The sequence below is a fragment of the Oncorhynchus keta genome, chromosome 33, assembly GCF_023373465.1.
Source record: "Oncorhynchus keta strain PuntledgeMale-10-30-2019 chromosome 33, Oket_V2, whole genome shotgun sequence".
In the NCBI taxonomy this organism is placed as follows: domain Eukaryota; kingdom Metazoa; phylum Chordata; class Actinopteri; order Salmoniformes; family Salmonidae; genus Oncorhynchus; species Oncorhynchus keta.
Window position 1 is genome coordinate 17,459,860 of NC_068453.1, and position 13,642 is coordinate 17,473,501.

Sequence of the window (13,642 nt, forward strand, 5' to 3'; positions counted from 1 at the left end):
TAGTATTTTTTGTAACTTTTCACCAATGGTAAATTGATGAAACAATCAAAATACAAAATGTATAGTTACATCCCAACTGGTTACAAACAAATCAAAAGACCGGAGTCATTTATTTATGAAAACCTGAACAAAATACAATCTTTATTCGTTATGTACATTACATACAATGCAATTCTACAATAGGCTCTCTACACATTCACGTTATCCACAGAGTAGTGCTTATTCACGCACTCTAGAGTACCCCACATACTCATGAGTCCCCAGTTGGGGAGAAGAGGGTGCAGATGAAGAACATTCCATTTTCCTGAAAATGATAATTTCCTTCCACTCCCAAAAATAAAATGTATTTGGCATTGTGATATATATTTTCTGCAAAGGTGCTTCTTTCTAGTTCTCTTACGCTTATCTTTTATTTCTGACAAAAAAAGAAACCACCGCAAAAGTCTTCTATTCTGTGACAACGACCATAAATAATGAGTAGGGCCTAAATAACAGGTTTTATTACAAATCTATGATGGTAAGTATGACACTTTCTCTCTGGATCTCAGGTCAGAGAGCTAATATTTACTAAGCTTAATATGGTGGCAGCAGAAGACAACCATTAGCAAACAAGCACACACAAACAAGCACACACACACAAACAAGCACACACACACACACAAAGCATACAGGGGTGTGCACCCTGCACACAAGCAGCAAACGCACACAGAAATGATTGATTCAAATTAATCCAATTCTGATTGCTGAGGACATGAGTGCAAACGAACAGAGAAATCGGATTTGATCACTCACCTAACAATAAGATCAGATGTCTTAAACCAGATGTAATGAATCTATTGGGACATAGTGTACAATCTGCCAATTTGATTAGGATTTTGATCAAGGATTTTGTAAGGATTTGACAAGAAAAAGCCTGTCTAAAGTTTGTCTCTATCACCCGACAGGACTCAAGCACCAAGTGTTTGTCTCCTTGAATGTGAATAGTCCCTCCATCTCTGGTTATCTGATAGTGGAGTTGATTGATCTCAAAACAAATGGGGATGGATATTTCAGACTCCATAGGCCTTTGCCTAGAGTGTACTCTGCATACTGTACAGATGTCTCAGAAAAATGCTAAATATATAGACAATACATACACAATGTAATGGAAGACTAGGCTGCTACTATTCTTGAGGGAAAAGGGGATAACTTCAATCATCTCTCCTACTGAGATTAATGGAAGAACAATATGAGGCAAATGTTTGTATTATGTTACACAGGTGGACTAGACAAAATACCCTGGAGACAAACACACATATTGACGGACACACACACAAGCTATATCAAAGGGCATCCTCAGTTCCAGCATAATGATTATGAACCAATCAAAAACATTTCCTGTACATTAAAACTTTGGCTGGAGCCACAAGACAGATACCATTTGATAACTTGGTGTTAGAGATCACTTGTGAATGCTCCTATCGCCTTATTCTGAGTAAGAATGAAATCTAGTGTTCTGTATTTCTTTAGGTCAGAAATGAAGAATGTCCTGTCATCACTGTTTGCATGAGAAACAGAGAGAACCCAGTAATCAGGCCATCTCTTAAGGGGGAGACTGGGCTCTCCCTCAATGAAAGCAATCATTCATTCTTCCTTCCATAAAATAACTTTATCGTCAAAGGGAGATACATCTCAGCCAATGAGATCATATGTGTTTGTACATAAAAAAACTCCCTGATACAGCAGAACCATCATGTTGCAGTTCTCTTACAAGATGGGGAGTGAGTTTAAAAAATAACATTCATACTTGGAGACTACATTTCCCACCATGCCTCAGTGACAGAACCATGGTTGCATCACACTAAAGCTACAGTAGCCATTACCAGAATCCCAGGCTTTTGACAACTTGACAATGTTTTCCCCCCAAACTCATGACTGAATTTTACATTGAGAGGATTTAATTGACTTAACTTCATTTGACATATAAATTGTCTTTTAGGATCATACTTCTATTGTTTCGATAGAACACAATTAACATTTTGACACAGTGTGAAACAGCATGGCAGACAATTATAAATATGGGGTATATAATATGGCCACCAATAATACAGGCAGAGCAAGCAAACAAAAGCATGAACTTGGTTGACGGTATATTCAACGCACACACACACACACACACACACACACACATGACAGGGTGTCATTACGTAACAACTACTTTCACAAGCAGGTTTGTGTGAGTGAGTGTGGTCAGAGAGAGACAGATGCAAGACCGAGCGGAAAATAAGAGACCCCTCCTTGATTAACAGGCTACTAATGCCAAGCAAACTCAAACGCAGCCTGTAAAAGTAATGTAAACCTCACAAATCAAATGAGTTATCACAGATATGTTTGGAAGAATTCTGGGTTATTTTTGCCCTGTTAAATCAGTTTATTAAACAAAGACTATCAAGACTATCAGAGTTTTTCTTCTTCTTTTTCACACAGTGATATTCAGTATCAACCCCTTTAGATCACAAGTGGCCTGACCCTCATTTTCCGTTTTAGTTGTTGAAGAACCAACGTCCTAAAGAGGGGGTCAACAAGTGCAGTCCACGAGCAGAGCTCCACTGAATTTGGAAGGGTCAAGTGTAGAAAAATATTAAGTTTGGCTTTGGGCCGGCCAATCAGTCTTATTGGCGTATGGTGGTGGTGCATAGGGTTGTGGGGCGGGGCTAGAGTGTGATGAGGTCAACAAGGTTACCCTTGGGTGGGGTCATGGTGTCCGGGAAGAAGTTGACGAGCATGTCGAAGAGCTGCGTGCGCTGGGCATACGTCTGGTCCACGTCTGAGAAACCTGAGAGAAGGAGGGAGAGGGGTCAGAAGAGGAGAGATGAGTGAGGGAGGAAGAGAGTGTGAAAGAGATGGGAAGAACAGAGAGGGGAAGAGAGATGGAAAGGAATAGAGAGAGGGAAAGAGGGACAAGAGAGAAGGTGAAGGGAGACAGAGTGGTGGGAAGAAAAGACTCACTTCAATTGCTCAATCTCCACAGGAAGTCCTATGAGCTCAAAGGTCACATACATGCTCAGAAGGTCATGTGGGAGGATCAAAATGAAAGTATGTCAGAAAGAAGGGCCCGGGGGGGGGGGAGAATAATCGTTCCGTTCATTGGTTTTCACCTACTGTGTGTCCAATGAAGTATGCAGAAGGCTCTTACCCAGAGGGATGAAGTCAGAGCTGGACTTGAAGAGAGCAGAGGGCAGGAGCTGGAACTGAATAGTCACATCGGAACACACCATCTCAGTCACTGAACACTAACGCAACACCGCCAACAAATACACTTCCATTATTCCGGGTAAAAAGAAAAAAAACAATGAACATCAAAACACAGGCTTGGAATGTTACATTATCAAACCACTTCATATGTTTATTTTAAAGGTGACCGATTAATTAGGGCCGATTTCAAGTTTTCATAACAATCGGTGATTACGACTGATTATATTGCAATCCACGAGGGGACTGCGTGGCAGGCCAAGCACCTGTTACGTGAGTGCAGGCAGCAAGGAGCCAAGGTAAATTGCTAGCTAGCACTAAACGTATCTTAGAAAAAAATCAATCTCAGCATAATCACTAGTTAACTACACATGGTTGATGATATTACTAGTTTAACTAGCTTGCCCAGCATTGCATATAATCAATGCGGTGCCTGAAATTGTGTCACTTCTCTTGCATTCAGTGCAAGTCAGGGTATATGAAGCAGTTTGGGTCGCCTGGCTCATTGCGAACTGTGTGAAGACCTTTTCTTCCTAACAAATACCGTAATTAATTTTCCATAACATTGAATTATGACATAACATTGAAAGTTGTGCTATGTAACAGCAATATTTAGAGACTTAGGGTTGGCACCCATTCGATAAAATACAGAACGGTTATGTATTTCACTGAAAGAATAAACGTCTTGTTTTCGAGATGATAGTTTCCAGATTTAACCATATTAATGACCTAAGGCTCGTATTTCTGTGTGTTTATTATATAATAATTAAGTCTATGATTTGATATTTGATAGAGCAGTCTGAGTGGTGGTAGGCAGCAGCAGGCTCGTAAGCATTCATACAAACAGCACTTTCCTCCGTTTGCCAGTAGCTTTTCACAATGCTTGAAGCACAGCGCTGTTTATGACTTCAAGCCTATCAACTCCTGAGATTAGGCTGCCAATACTAAAGTACCTATTAGAACATCCAATAGTCAAAGGTATATGAAATACAAATGGTATAGAGAGAAATAGTCCTATAATAATTACAACCTAAAACTTCTTACCTGGGAATATTGAACATGTTCTCATGTTCTGAGCAAGGAACTTAAAATGTTTTACATGCACATATTGCACTTTCACTTTCTTCTCCAACAACATGTTTGATTATTTGAGACTAAATAGATTTTATTAAGTTAAAAGAAAAGTGTTCATTCAGTATTGTTGTAATTGTCATCATTACAAATATATATATATATATATAAAAACCGTCCGATTAATCGGTATCGGCTTTTATTGGTTCTCCAATAATCGGTATCGGCGTTGAAAAATATTATTACTAGTTTACTTGATCTAAAAGCACAGTTGAATAGATAACACTGCACAATGTGCAAGTACCTCTCTCCCTATCAGTCAACCCTCCCGTCCGTCCGTCCGTCCCTCCCTCCCTCCCTCCCTCACCTCTTTGGTCTCATCAGGGTTGGTGTGGTCCACGGTCAGAGAGAGGTCGTTCTGCAGGTACTTCAGAGCATTCAGAGGCTCTGACTGGGCCTTCTCCTCAAACCTAAAAACACACGACAGATCTTCAGGTATACCCACAGAGAGCTTGAGGAAATCCTTTAGCCTAACCTACAGAATCTCTGTACCACACAAGGTGAAAAGATCACTGCAAAGACTGCAAAATGAGCGAGGAGAAAACCCTTCCCTACAATGGCAAGACATGGCCACTAGGTGGAATCAGTGTCAAAGCAGAACCCAAAACTAGAATTGTGTCATAACTCCTATACATTTGTCTCCACTGTTTTGCTATATGGTACAGAGAGGTTACGGTTCAGTTCCAGGTGTCTAGTCCATTCTCTGGTTCTGTACCTGTACTTCCTGATTAGGTATCTGCAGTGTCGGAGCAGGTACTCCTTGGAGGGGCGACACAGCTTGAGGGACCAGAAGTCATCCAGACGCATCTTAGGAGAGCACGACTTCCCTGGGTTTCCTCCAAACAGGTAGTGTACCTGGACACAAAGAGGAAAAATAACACTGGATATATTAGCACAACCATCAATACTCTCAAAACTGCAACTGGTCTCAGATCATAATGATAGCCCAAAACAGTATTTAATCAAATGTTGTGCGCTTACGCTTATAGCATTTTGTAGAAGTGTGTGTACATGTTCTTCACTGACATGCTGCTTGTTATGTTGATGTATCTTAGTCTGGTTGATGTCATGTGGCAGTCTAAAACTGATGTGTTGATGCTGCTGTCTTGGTTCAGGTCTCTCTTGAAAAATAAATGTTCTCAACCAGACTAACCTGGTTAAATAAAGGTCAAATATTTGTTTAAGTGTGTGTGTGTGTGACCTTGTGCATTTCGTCGTAGACCAGCTGGTGTGCGAAGCGTGGACAGGGCTCCTCCTCCTGTAGAGCTTTACTGGGGTTCTCCTTCACCGCCTGGTCATTCTTATACACACACGACCTGCAGCATGCACACACACACACAGTACAACAGTTAGTACGCACATAGCCTTAAACCCGAAGAGGAACACCCATTGTGTTTCTATACCTTAAAAAGGAAACACGCCCACACACCCCGAAGCAAATACTGGAACACACTTCTAGACAGCCTCCTACGGAGAAACACACATACACACAAACAGACTTAATTTACTGGACACTCAGTAAAAAGAACAGCTGGAGAAAGAAGTGTACAGGAACCAGCAGCAGGCAGCACTTTCAGCCTGTTTTCTCACAAGCACTGTTTCAACTGACCAAATTAGCTAGGCCAGAACAAAGACTTTCTCCATGAAGGTGCAGAGGTACAACACACACACCCTCTGAAACACACCCCCTGAAAAAAACATTTTGTTCTCTTTTGAAGGGCAGAGAGATTATGAAACTCCCTTTCAGGTCAGGAAAGCCTTTGAAGTATGACACTACTGGTTGATGATTGTATCAAAGAATCTTATTGTGTGCGTTTGCCGGTGCGTGGGCGTGTGCAACTATACTTGTGGGGACCAGAAGTCTCCACAAGAATAGTAAAAAAATATTTTTGTTAGTCCCCACAAGGTCAAATGCTATTTCAAGGGGGGTTTAGGGTTAAGGTTAGAATTAGGTTTAGGAGCTAGGGTTAGTTTTAGGGTTAGGAGCTAGGGTTAGTTTTAGGGTTAGGAGCTAGGGTTAGTTTTAGGGTTAGGAGCTAGGGTTAGTTTTAGGGTTAGGAGCTAGGGTTAGTTTTAGGGTTAGGAGCTAGGGTTAGTTTTAGGGTTAGGAGCTAGGGTTAGTTTTAGGGTTAGGAGCTAGGGAAAATATGTTGAATGGGATTGAATTGTGTGTCCCCCACATGGTTAGTTATACAAGACTGCGTGTGTGCGTGCGTGCGTGCGTGCGCGCGTTTCGTACCAGTTGTTGCGTGCGATGTCATAGATCCAGAAGGAGTTACGGACGTTCTCCTCTCGTTTGTCCTTGTCCTTGCTGAGGCCAGACAGGACGTGGATCTCATTCAGCTCTGGGTCTATGGTGGCCCTCTGGGTGAAGCCCGTCATCGGCACTGAGGGACAAACACACATCAGAGAGAGGTTTAAAACATAGACTGGTGCTTCTGAGATAAGAGAGAGAATAGCAGGCTACATTGATATAACAGCAGGGATTCAGCATTTTTCCTGGTCACAGAGTTCTGGGCTCTATGGTTATTTAACGCTATTGCACATTGTTTCCATCGAGGCCAAGATTAAAAGACTTGAGAACTGGGAGACTACGAAAGCAAAAGGCTGCTCACATAGCAACGTACATAGCAACGAGACTTGCTGGAAACAAGCAGGACACAACGCAAATGTATGTTTGTTTTTCTACCGATTTGCATTACTGACAGAACAGGATGTGTTTGCGGTCACAGTGTAAACAGTATGCAACTATCCATATGCATGTTGTTTTACCCAGATTTGCGTACAATGCTGGTCTAAAGCAATCCTCTGATTGCACATGTGTTTGAAGTCATGACACGTCAGTATATACAGTATTCTACTATTCATACGTATAGCTGAATATGGAACACATATAGGCCAAGTTCCTCCGATTTGTGGTCATGTATTTCAGTAGTTGTACGTAAGAAGCAGGTATAAGCTTTCGCAATGACTACATAGTGTATAAAATCTATGATGGTAAGTTGAGGAACAGTGTCAAAACAAAGACGCTGTTGGGTGCTTTTTAATCACTTAGTACTACCAACTTGTACTAATACATTTTAATGGAACCCACCATATGCTTTAGGGCCATTTCTCAAACAAGCGTCATAGACAGTTTGACAATCACACAACATGAATTATGCGTCGATGTCCTGTTCCAAGACATTAACCAAGGCATTAACTTCTGCATAAACAAAACAGGCCCCTAGGTCAATCCGCCTGTGTAACTTGAGTAGAGAGTACAGATGGTTTTAGAGAATCAACAAAACAAAGAAGTTTATTTGAAGAACAAGAAGAACACACCAGAAAGACAGAGCCACTAAAGACTGTGCTCTGCCCTTCAGACACAGCCTACGTCCCAAATAGCACCGTAAAACATGTGTAGTGCACTACTTTTGACCAGACGCTACGGGCCCTGGTCAAACGTAGTACACAATATAGGGAATAGGGTGCCATTTGGGATAGAAGGAGCTCATTAAAGCAAAGTTCTGAAATGGAAATGAACAGGGAAGGGAGATGTTTCTGTGGTGCCGGAGCAGAACACAGAGCAGCTGCGGTGTCGATAAACATTAGAGAATGATTACAAGAGCACTGTTTGGCTTGCTACTTCCTTCCTGCCAAAATATATTCTGTTCTTTCGCTCTCGCTTGCTCATTCTGCATCTTTCGGTTTCTCCCTCGTCTCGGTCTTACTCGCTCTCCCTCCAGCTCTCTACTTCTGCCTCCCTCTCTCGTTCTTGCAGGGTGACACAGATGCGAGAGGCACAGTGAGGTCCTATTAATACTCTGCCATTATCACGCCAGTCCAGCTCTGCTCTGTCCAGCCAGAGATCTTTAGACAATCTGTTTCAGGACAACAAGCATCTCTTTCTCTCTGCTGCCCTGTGCCTTTTAATGAGCTGCACTGAAAAGTCTGTCACAAGTCACTTTAATAGAAGAGACGGCATCTCCTCCTACAGCCATCTATTGCATCTGAAACCACAGATTCTATTACATTCTTTAGTGTAAGGGTAGATGAAGATACATGTGATGGGGACAGTTCTGTAAATGTAGTATCACGGAGTTCTAAGCTTGACAGGAAAAAGACACATTAGGCTACACACACACACACAGCTGCTGACCAAAAGCATCAGTTGATAGCGACTAACCGGAGTGCAATGTTGCGATTTGCTCAAGTTAGCATTCAGACTGTGTGTGTGTGTGTAGGGGTTGCAAAGGGAGGGTACATTACTGGAAACGTTCTAAGTTTCCCAGCAAACTACCATAACTTTGGTATCTTTCAAGGATGTAATTTATCACAAGACATCTACTGGCCATTTTGGGTACTTCAGATTATCACAGGTGTCTAATCATCTGGCCCTCTGTGTAGCCTTATCACATGTAAAACATATGAAATAATGAATAAGATGATTTAAACAAAAAACAAAAGATGATGAATGACAAAAGCTGTAAAACAATCCTAAATATAAACCATCAACTTAGTGAATACCATTGGTGTTTAATTTGGATGCGTGTGTACACACACACACACACACACAGCTCTGGAAAAAACGAAGAGACCACTGCAAAATGATCCGTTTCTCTGGTTTGGGTAAAATTAACATGTTTGTTTTATTCTATAAACTACTGACAACATTTCTCCCAAATAAAAATAGTCATTTAGAGCAAATAGTAAAACCAGAGAAACTGATCATTTTGCAGTGGTCTCTTAAATTTTTTCCAGAGCTGAAGAGAGATATCTCACACGTTACTGTTCAAACGTTTGGGGTCACTTAAAAATGTCCTTGTTTTTGAAAGAACATTTAAAAAATTGTCCATTAAAATTAACATCAACTTGATCAGAAATACAGTGTAGACATTGTTAATGTTGAAAATGACTAATATACCTGGAAACGGCTTATTTTAAATGGAATATCTACATAGGCGTACAGATATCGATTATCAGCAACCATCACTCCTGTGTTCCAGTGGCACATGGAACACATGAGTGTGTTAGCTAATCCAAGTTTATAATTTAAAAAAAGGCTAATTGATCATTAGAAACCCCTTTTGCAATTATGTTAACACAGCTGAAAAACTGTTGTGCTGATTTATAGAAGCAATACAAAAAAACTGTCCTTCTTTAGACTAGCTGAGTATCTGGAGCATCAGCACTTGTGGGTTCGATTACAGGCTCAAAATGGCCAGAAACAAAGAACTTTCTTCTGAAACTCCTCAGTCTATTCTTGTTTTGAGAAATTAAGGCTATTCAATGCGAGAAATTGCCAAGAAACTGAAGATCTCGTACAACGCTGTGTACGACTCCCTTCACAGAACAGCGAAAACTGGTTCAAACCAGAATAGAAAGAGTGGGAGGCACCGGTGCACAACTGAGCAAGAGGACAAGTACATTAGTGTCTAGTTTGAGAAGCAGATGGCTCACAAGTCCTCAAAATGGCAGCTTCATTAAATAGTACCCGCACAACACCAGTCTCAACGTCAACAGTGAAGGGGCGACTTCGGGACGTTGGTCTTCAAGGCATAGTTGCAAAGAAAAAAGCCATCTCTCAGATTGGCCAATAAAAATGATTTTTTATTTAAATGTTTTTTTTTTTTTTACCCCCCTTTTCGTGGTATCCAATTGTTAGTAGCTACTATCTTGTCTCATCGCTACAACTCCCGTACGGGCTTGGGAGAGACGAAGGTCAAAAGTCATGCGTCCTCCGATACACAACCCAACCAAGCAGCACTGCTTCTTAACACAGCGAGCATCCAACCCGGAAGCCAACCGCACCAATGTGTCGGAGGAAACACCGTGCACCTGGCGACCTTGGTTAGCGCGCACTGCGCCCGGCCCACCACAGGAGTCGCTGGTGCGCGATGAGACAAGGATATCCCTACCGGCCAAACCCTCCCTAACCCGGATGACGCTAGGCCAATTGTGCGTCGCCCCACGGACCTCCCGATCACGGCCGGTTGCGACAGAGCCTGGGCACGAACCCAGAGTCTCTGGTGGCCCTAAACCACTGCGCCACCCGGGGGGCCCCAGAAAAAGTATTAAGATGGGCAAATAAACACAGACACTGGACAGAGGAAGATTGGAAAAAAGTCATTAAGGACAGACAAATCTAAGTTTGAGGTGTTCGGATCACAAAGAAGAACATTCATGAGACACAGAAAAAATGAAAAGATGCTAGAGGAGTGCTTGATGCCATCTGCCAAGCATGGTGGAGGCAATGTGATGGTCTGGGGGTGCTTTAGTGGTTTGTACATGGTAAAAGGGATCTTGAAGGAAGGCTATGCCATACCCTGGGGGCAGCTCTTAAGTGGAGCCAATTTCCTCCTACAACAGGACAATGATCCTAAGCACAGCTCCAAACTATGCAATAACTATTTAGGGAAGAAGCAGTCAGCTGGTGTTCTGTCTATAATGGAGTGGCCAGCACAGTCACCAATCTCAACCCTATTGAGCTGTTGTGAGCAGCATGACCATATGGCCAATCCAACTTGTGGGAGGTGCTTCAGGAAGTGAAAATCTCTTCAGATTACCTCAACAAACTAGAACTAACAAACTATAGTTATGGCAAATCGGTTAGGACATTTACTTTGTGTATGATAGTCATTTTTCAAACAATTGTTTACAGGCAGAGTATTTCACTTAGATGTCACTGTATCACAATTCCAGTGGGTCAGAAGTTTACATGCACTGTAAACAGCTTGGAAAATTCCAGAAAATGATGTCAGCTTTAGAAGCTTCTGATAGGCTAATTGACATAATTTGAGTCAATTGGAGGTGTACCTGTGGATGTATTTCAAGGCCTACCTTTAAACGCAGTGCCTCTTTGCTTGACATCATGGGAAAATCAAAATAAAATTTAAAAAAATGATAGACCTCCACAAGTCTGACTCATTCTTGGGAACAATTTCTAAACACCTGAATATACCATGTTCATCTGTACAAACAATAGTACACAAGTATAAAACGCCATGGAACCACGCAGCCATCTACCCGCTCAGGAAGGAGATGCACGTACTTTAGTGCAAAAAGTGCAAATCAATCCTAGAACAACAGCAAATGACCTTGTGAAGATGCTGGAGGAAACCGGTACAAATGTATCTATATCCACAGTAAAACGAGTCCTAAATCGACATAATCTGAAAGGCCACTTAGCAAGGAAGAAGCCACTGCTCTAAAACCACCATAAAAAAAGCCAGACTACGGTTTGCAACTGCACATGGGGACAAAGATCATACTTTTTGGAGAAATGTCCTCTGGTCTGATGAAACAAAAATAGAATTGTTTGGTCATAATGACCATCGTTATGTTTGGAGGAAAAAATGTGAGGCTTGTAAGCCGAAGAACACCATCCCAACCATGAAACACGGAGGTGGCAGCATCATGTTGTGGGGGTGTTTTGCTGCAGGAGGGACTGGTATCTTCACAAAATAGATTGCATCATGAGGAAAGGAAGTTGTGGATACATTGAAGCAACATCTCCAGACATCAGTCAGGAAGTTAAAGCTTGGTCGCAAATGGGTCTTGCAAATGGACAATGACCCTAAGCATACTTCCAAAGTTGAGGCAAAATGGCTTAAGGACAACAAAGTCAAGGTATTGGAGTAGCCATCACAAAGCCCTGACCTCAATCCGATTGAACATTTGTGGGCAGAACTGAAAAAGAGTGCGAGCAAGGAGGTCTACAGACATGACTCAGTTACACAAGCTCTGTCAGGAGGAATGGCCAAAATTCATTTAACTTATTGTGGGAAGTTTGTGGAAGACTACCCGAAACATTTGATCCAAGTTAAACAATTTAAAAAGGCAATGCTACCAAACACTAATTGAGTGCATGTAAACTTCTGACCGACTGGGAATGTGATGAAAGAAATAAATCACTCTACTATTATTCTGACATTTCAGTCTTAAGACAAAGTGGTGATCCTAACTGACCTAAGACAGGGCATTTTTACTAGGATTTAACGTCAAGAATTGTGAATAACTGAGTTTAAATGCATTTGGCTACGGTGTATGTAAACATCCGACTTCAACTGTACATTGTACTGGTCAAAAGTTTTAGAACACTTACTCATTCCAGGGTTTTTATTTTTTACATTGTAGAATTATAGTGAAGACATGAACACTATGAAATAACACATATGGAATCATGTAGTAACCAAAAAGTGTTGAACAAAGTATTGATCAAGGCATTCTCTCAACCATCTTTATGAGATAGTCACCTGGAATGCATTTCAATTAACAGGTGTGCCTTGTTAAAAAGTTAATATGTGGAATTTCTTTCCTTCTTAATGCATTTGAGCCAATCAGTTGTGTTGTGACAAGGTAGGGGGGAATACAGAAAATTGCGCTATTTGGTAAAAGACACATAAGTAAATATGGCAAGAAGAGCTCAAATAAGCAAAGAGAAACAACAGTCCATCATTACTTAAAGACATGACGGTCAGTCAACATAGAAATGTCAAGAACTTGAAACTGTCTCTCATGAGGACCGCCACAGGAATGGAAGAACCAGAGTTACCTCTGCTGCAGAGGAGAAATTCATAAGAATTACCAGCCTCAGAAATTGCAGCCCACATAAATTCTTCACAGAGTTCAAGTAACAGACATCTCAACATCAACTGTTCAGAGGAGACCTTCATGGCCGAATTGCTGCAAAGAAACCACTACTAAAGGACACCAATAAGAAGAAGAGACTTGCTTGGACCAAGAAACACGAGCAATGGACACGAGACCGGTGGAAATCTGTCCTTTGGGCTGGAGTCCAAATTGTAGATTTTTGGTTCCAACCGCCGTGTCTTTGCGAGATGTGGTGTAGGTGAACAGATGATCTCCACATGTGTGGTTCCCACTGTAAAGCATGGAGGTGTGATGGTGCTTTGCTTGTGACACTGTCTGTGATTTATTCACACTTAACCAGCATGGCTACCACAGCATTCTGCAGCGATACACCATCCCATCTGGTTTGGGCTTCATGGGACGATCATCTGTTTTTCAACAGGACAATGACCCAACACACCACCAGGCTGTGTAAGGGCTATTTAACCAAGGAGAATAATGGAGTGCTGCATAACATGACCTCGCCTCCATAATCACCCAAACTCAACCCAATTGAGATGGTTTGAGATGAGTTGGACCACAGAGTGAAGGAAAAGCAGCCAACAAATGCTCAGCATATGTGGGAACTCCTTCAAAACTGCTAGAAAAGCATTCCTCATGAAACTGGTTGAGAGAATGCCAAGAGTGTACAAAAGGTGTCAAAGCA

At 41.7% G+C, this 13,642-nt stretch overlaps 1 protein-coding gene across 4 annotated transcripts in view; it reads right to left on the reverse strand.

Moving 5' to 3' along the window:
• Positions 1-108: 108 nt before the first annotated feature.
• LOC118366294 (muskelin-like) overlaps positions 109-13,642 on the reverse strand; it is a 39,431-nt gene continuing 25,897 nt past the window's right edge. For 3 of the 4 annotated variants that reach the window (XM_035748852.2, XM_052492238.1, XM_052492237.1), the window contains exons 13-18: positions 6,602-6,749; positions 5,564-5,678; positions 5,078-5,217; positions 4,670-4,772; positions 3,176-3,230; positions 109-2,815 (exon numbers count right to left, since the gene is read on the reverse strand). In XM_035748852.2, coding sequence (XP_035604745.2) covers positions 2,694-2,815; positions 3,176-3,230; positions 4,670-4,772; positions 5,078-5,217; positions 5,564-5,678; positions 6,602-6,749 — 683 coding nt within the window. In that variant the 3' untranslated portion in view covers positions 109-2,693. Of the gene's footprint in view, positions 2,816-3,175; positions 3,231-4,669; positions 4,773-5,077; positions 5,218-5,563; positions 5,679-5,765; positions 5,830-6,601; positions 6,750-13,642 lie in introns of those variants that run through there. The other variant, XR_008089100.1, reaches the window with a different exon arrangement.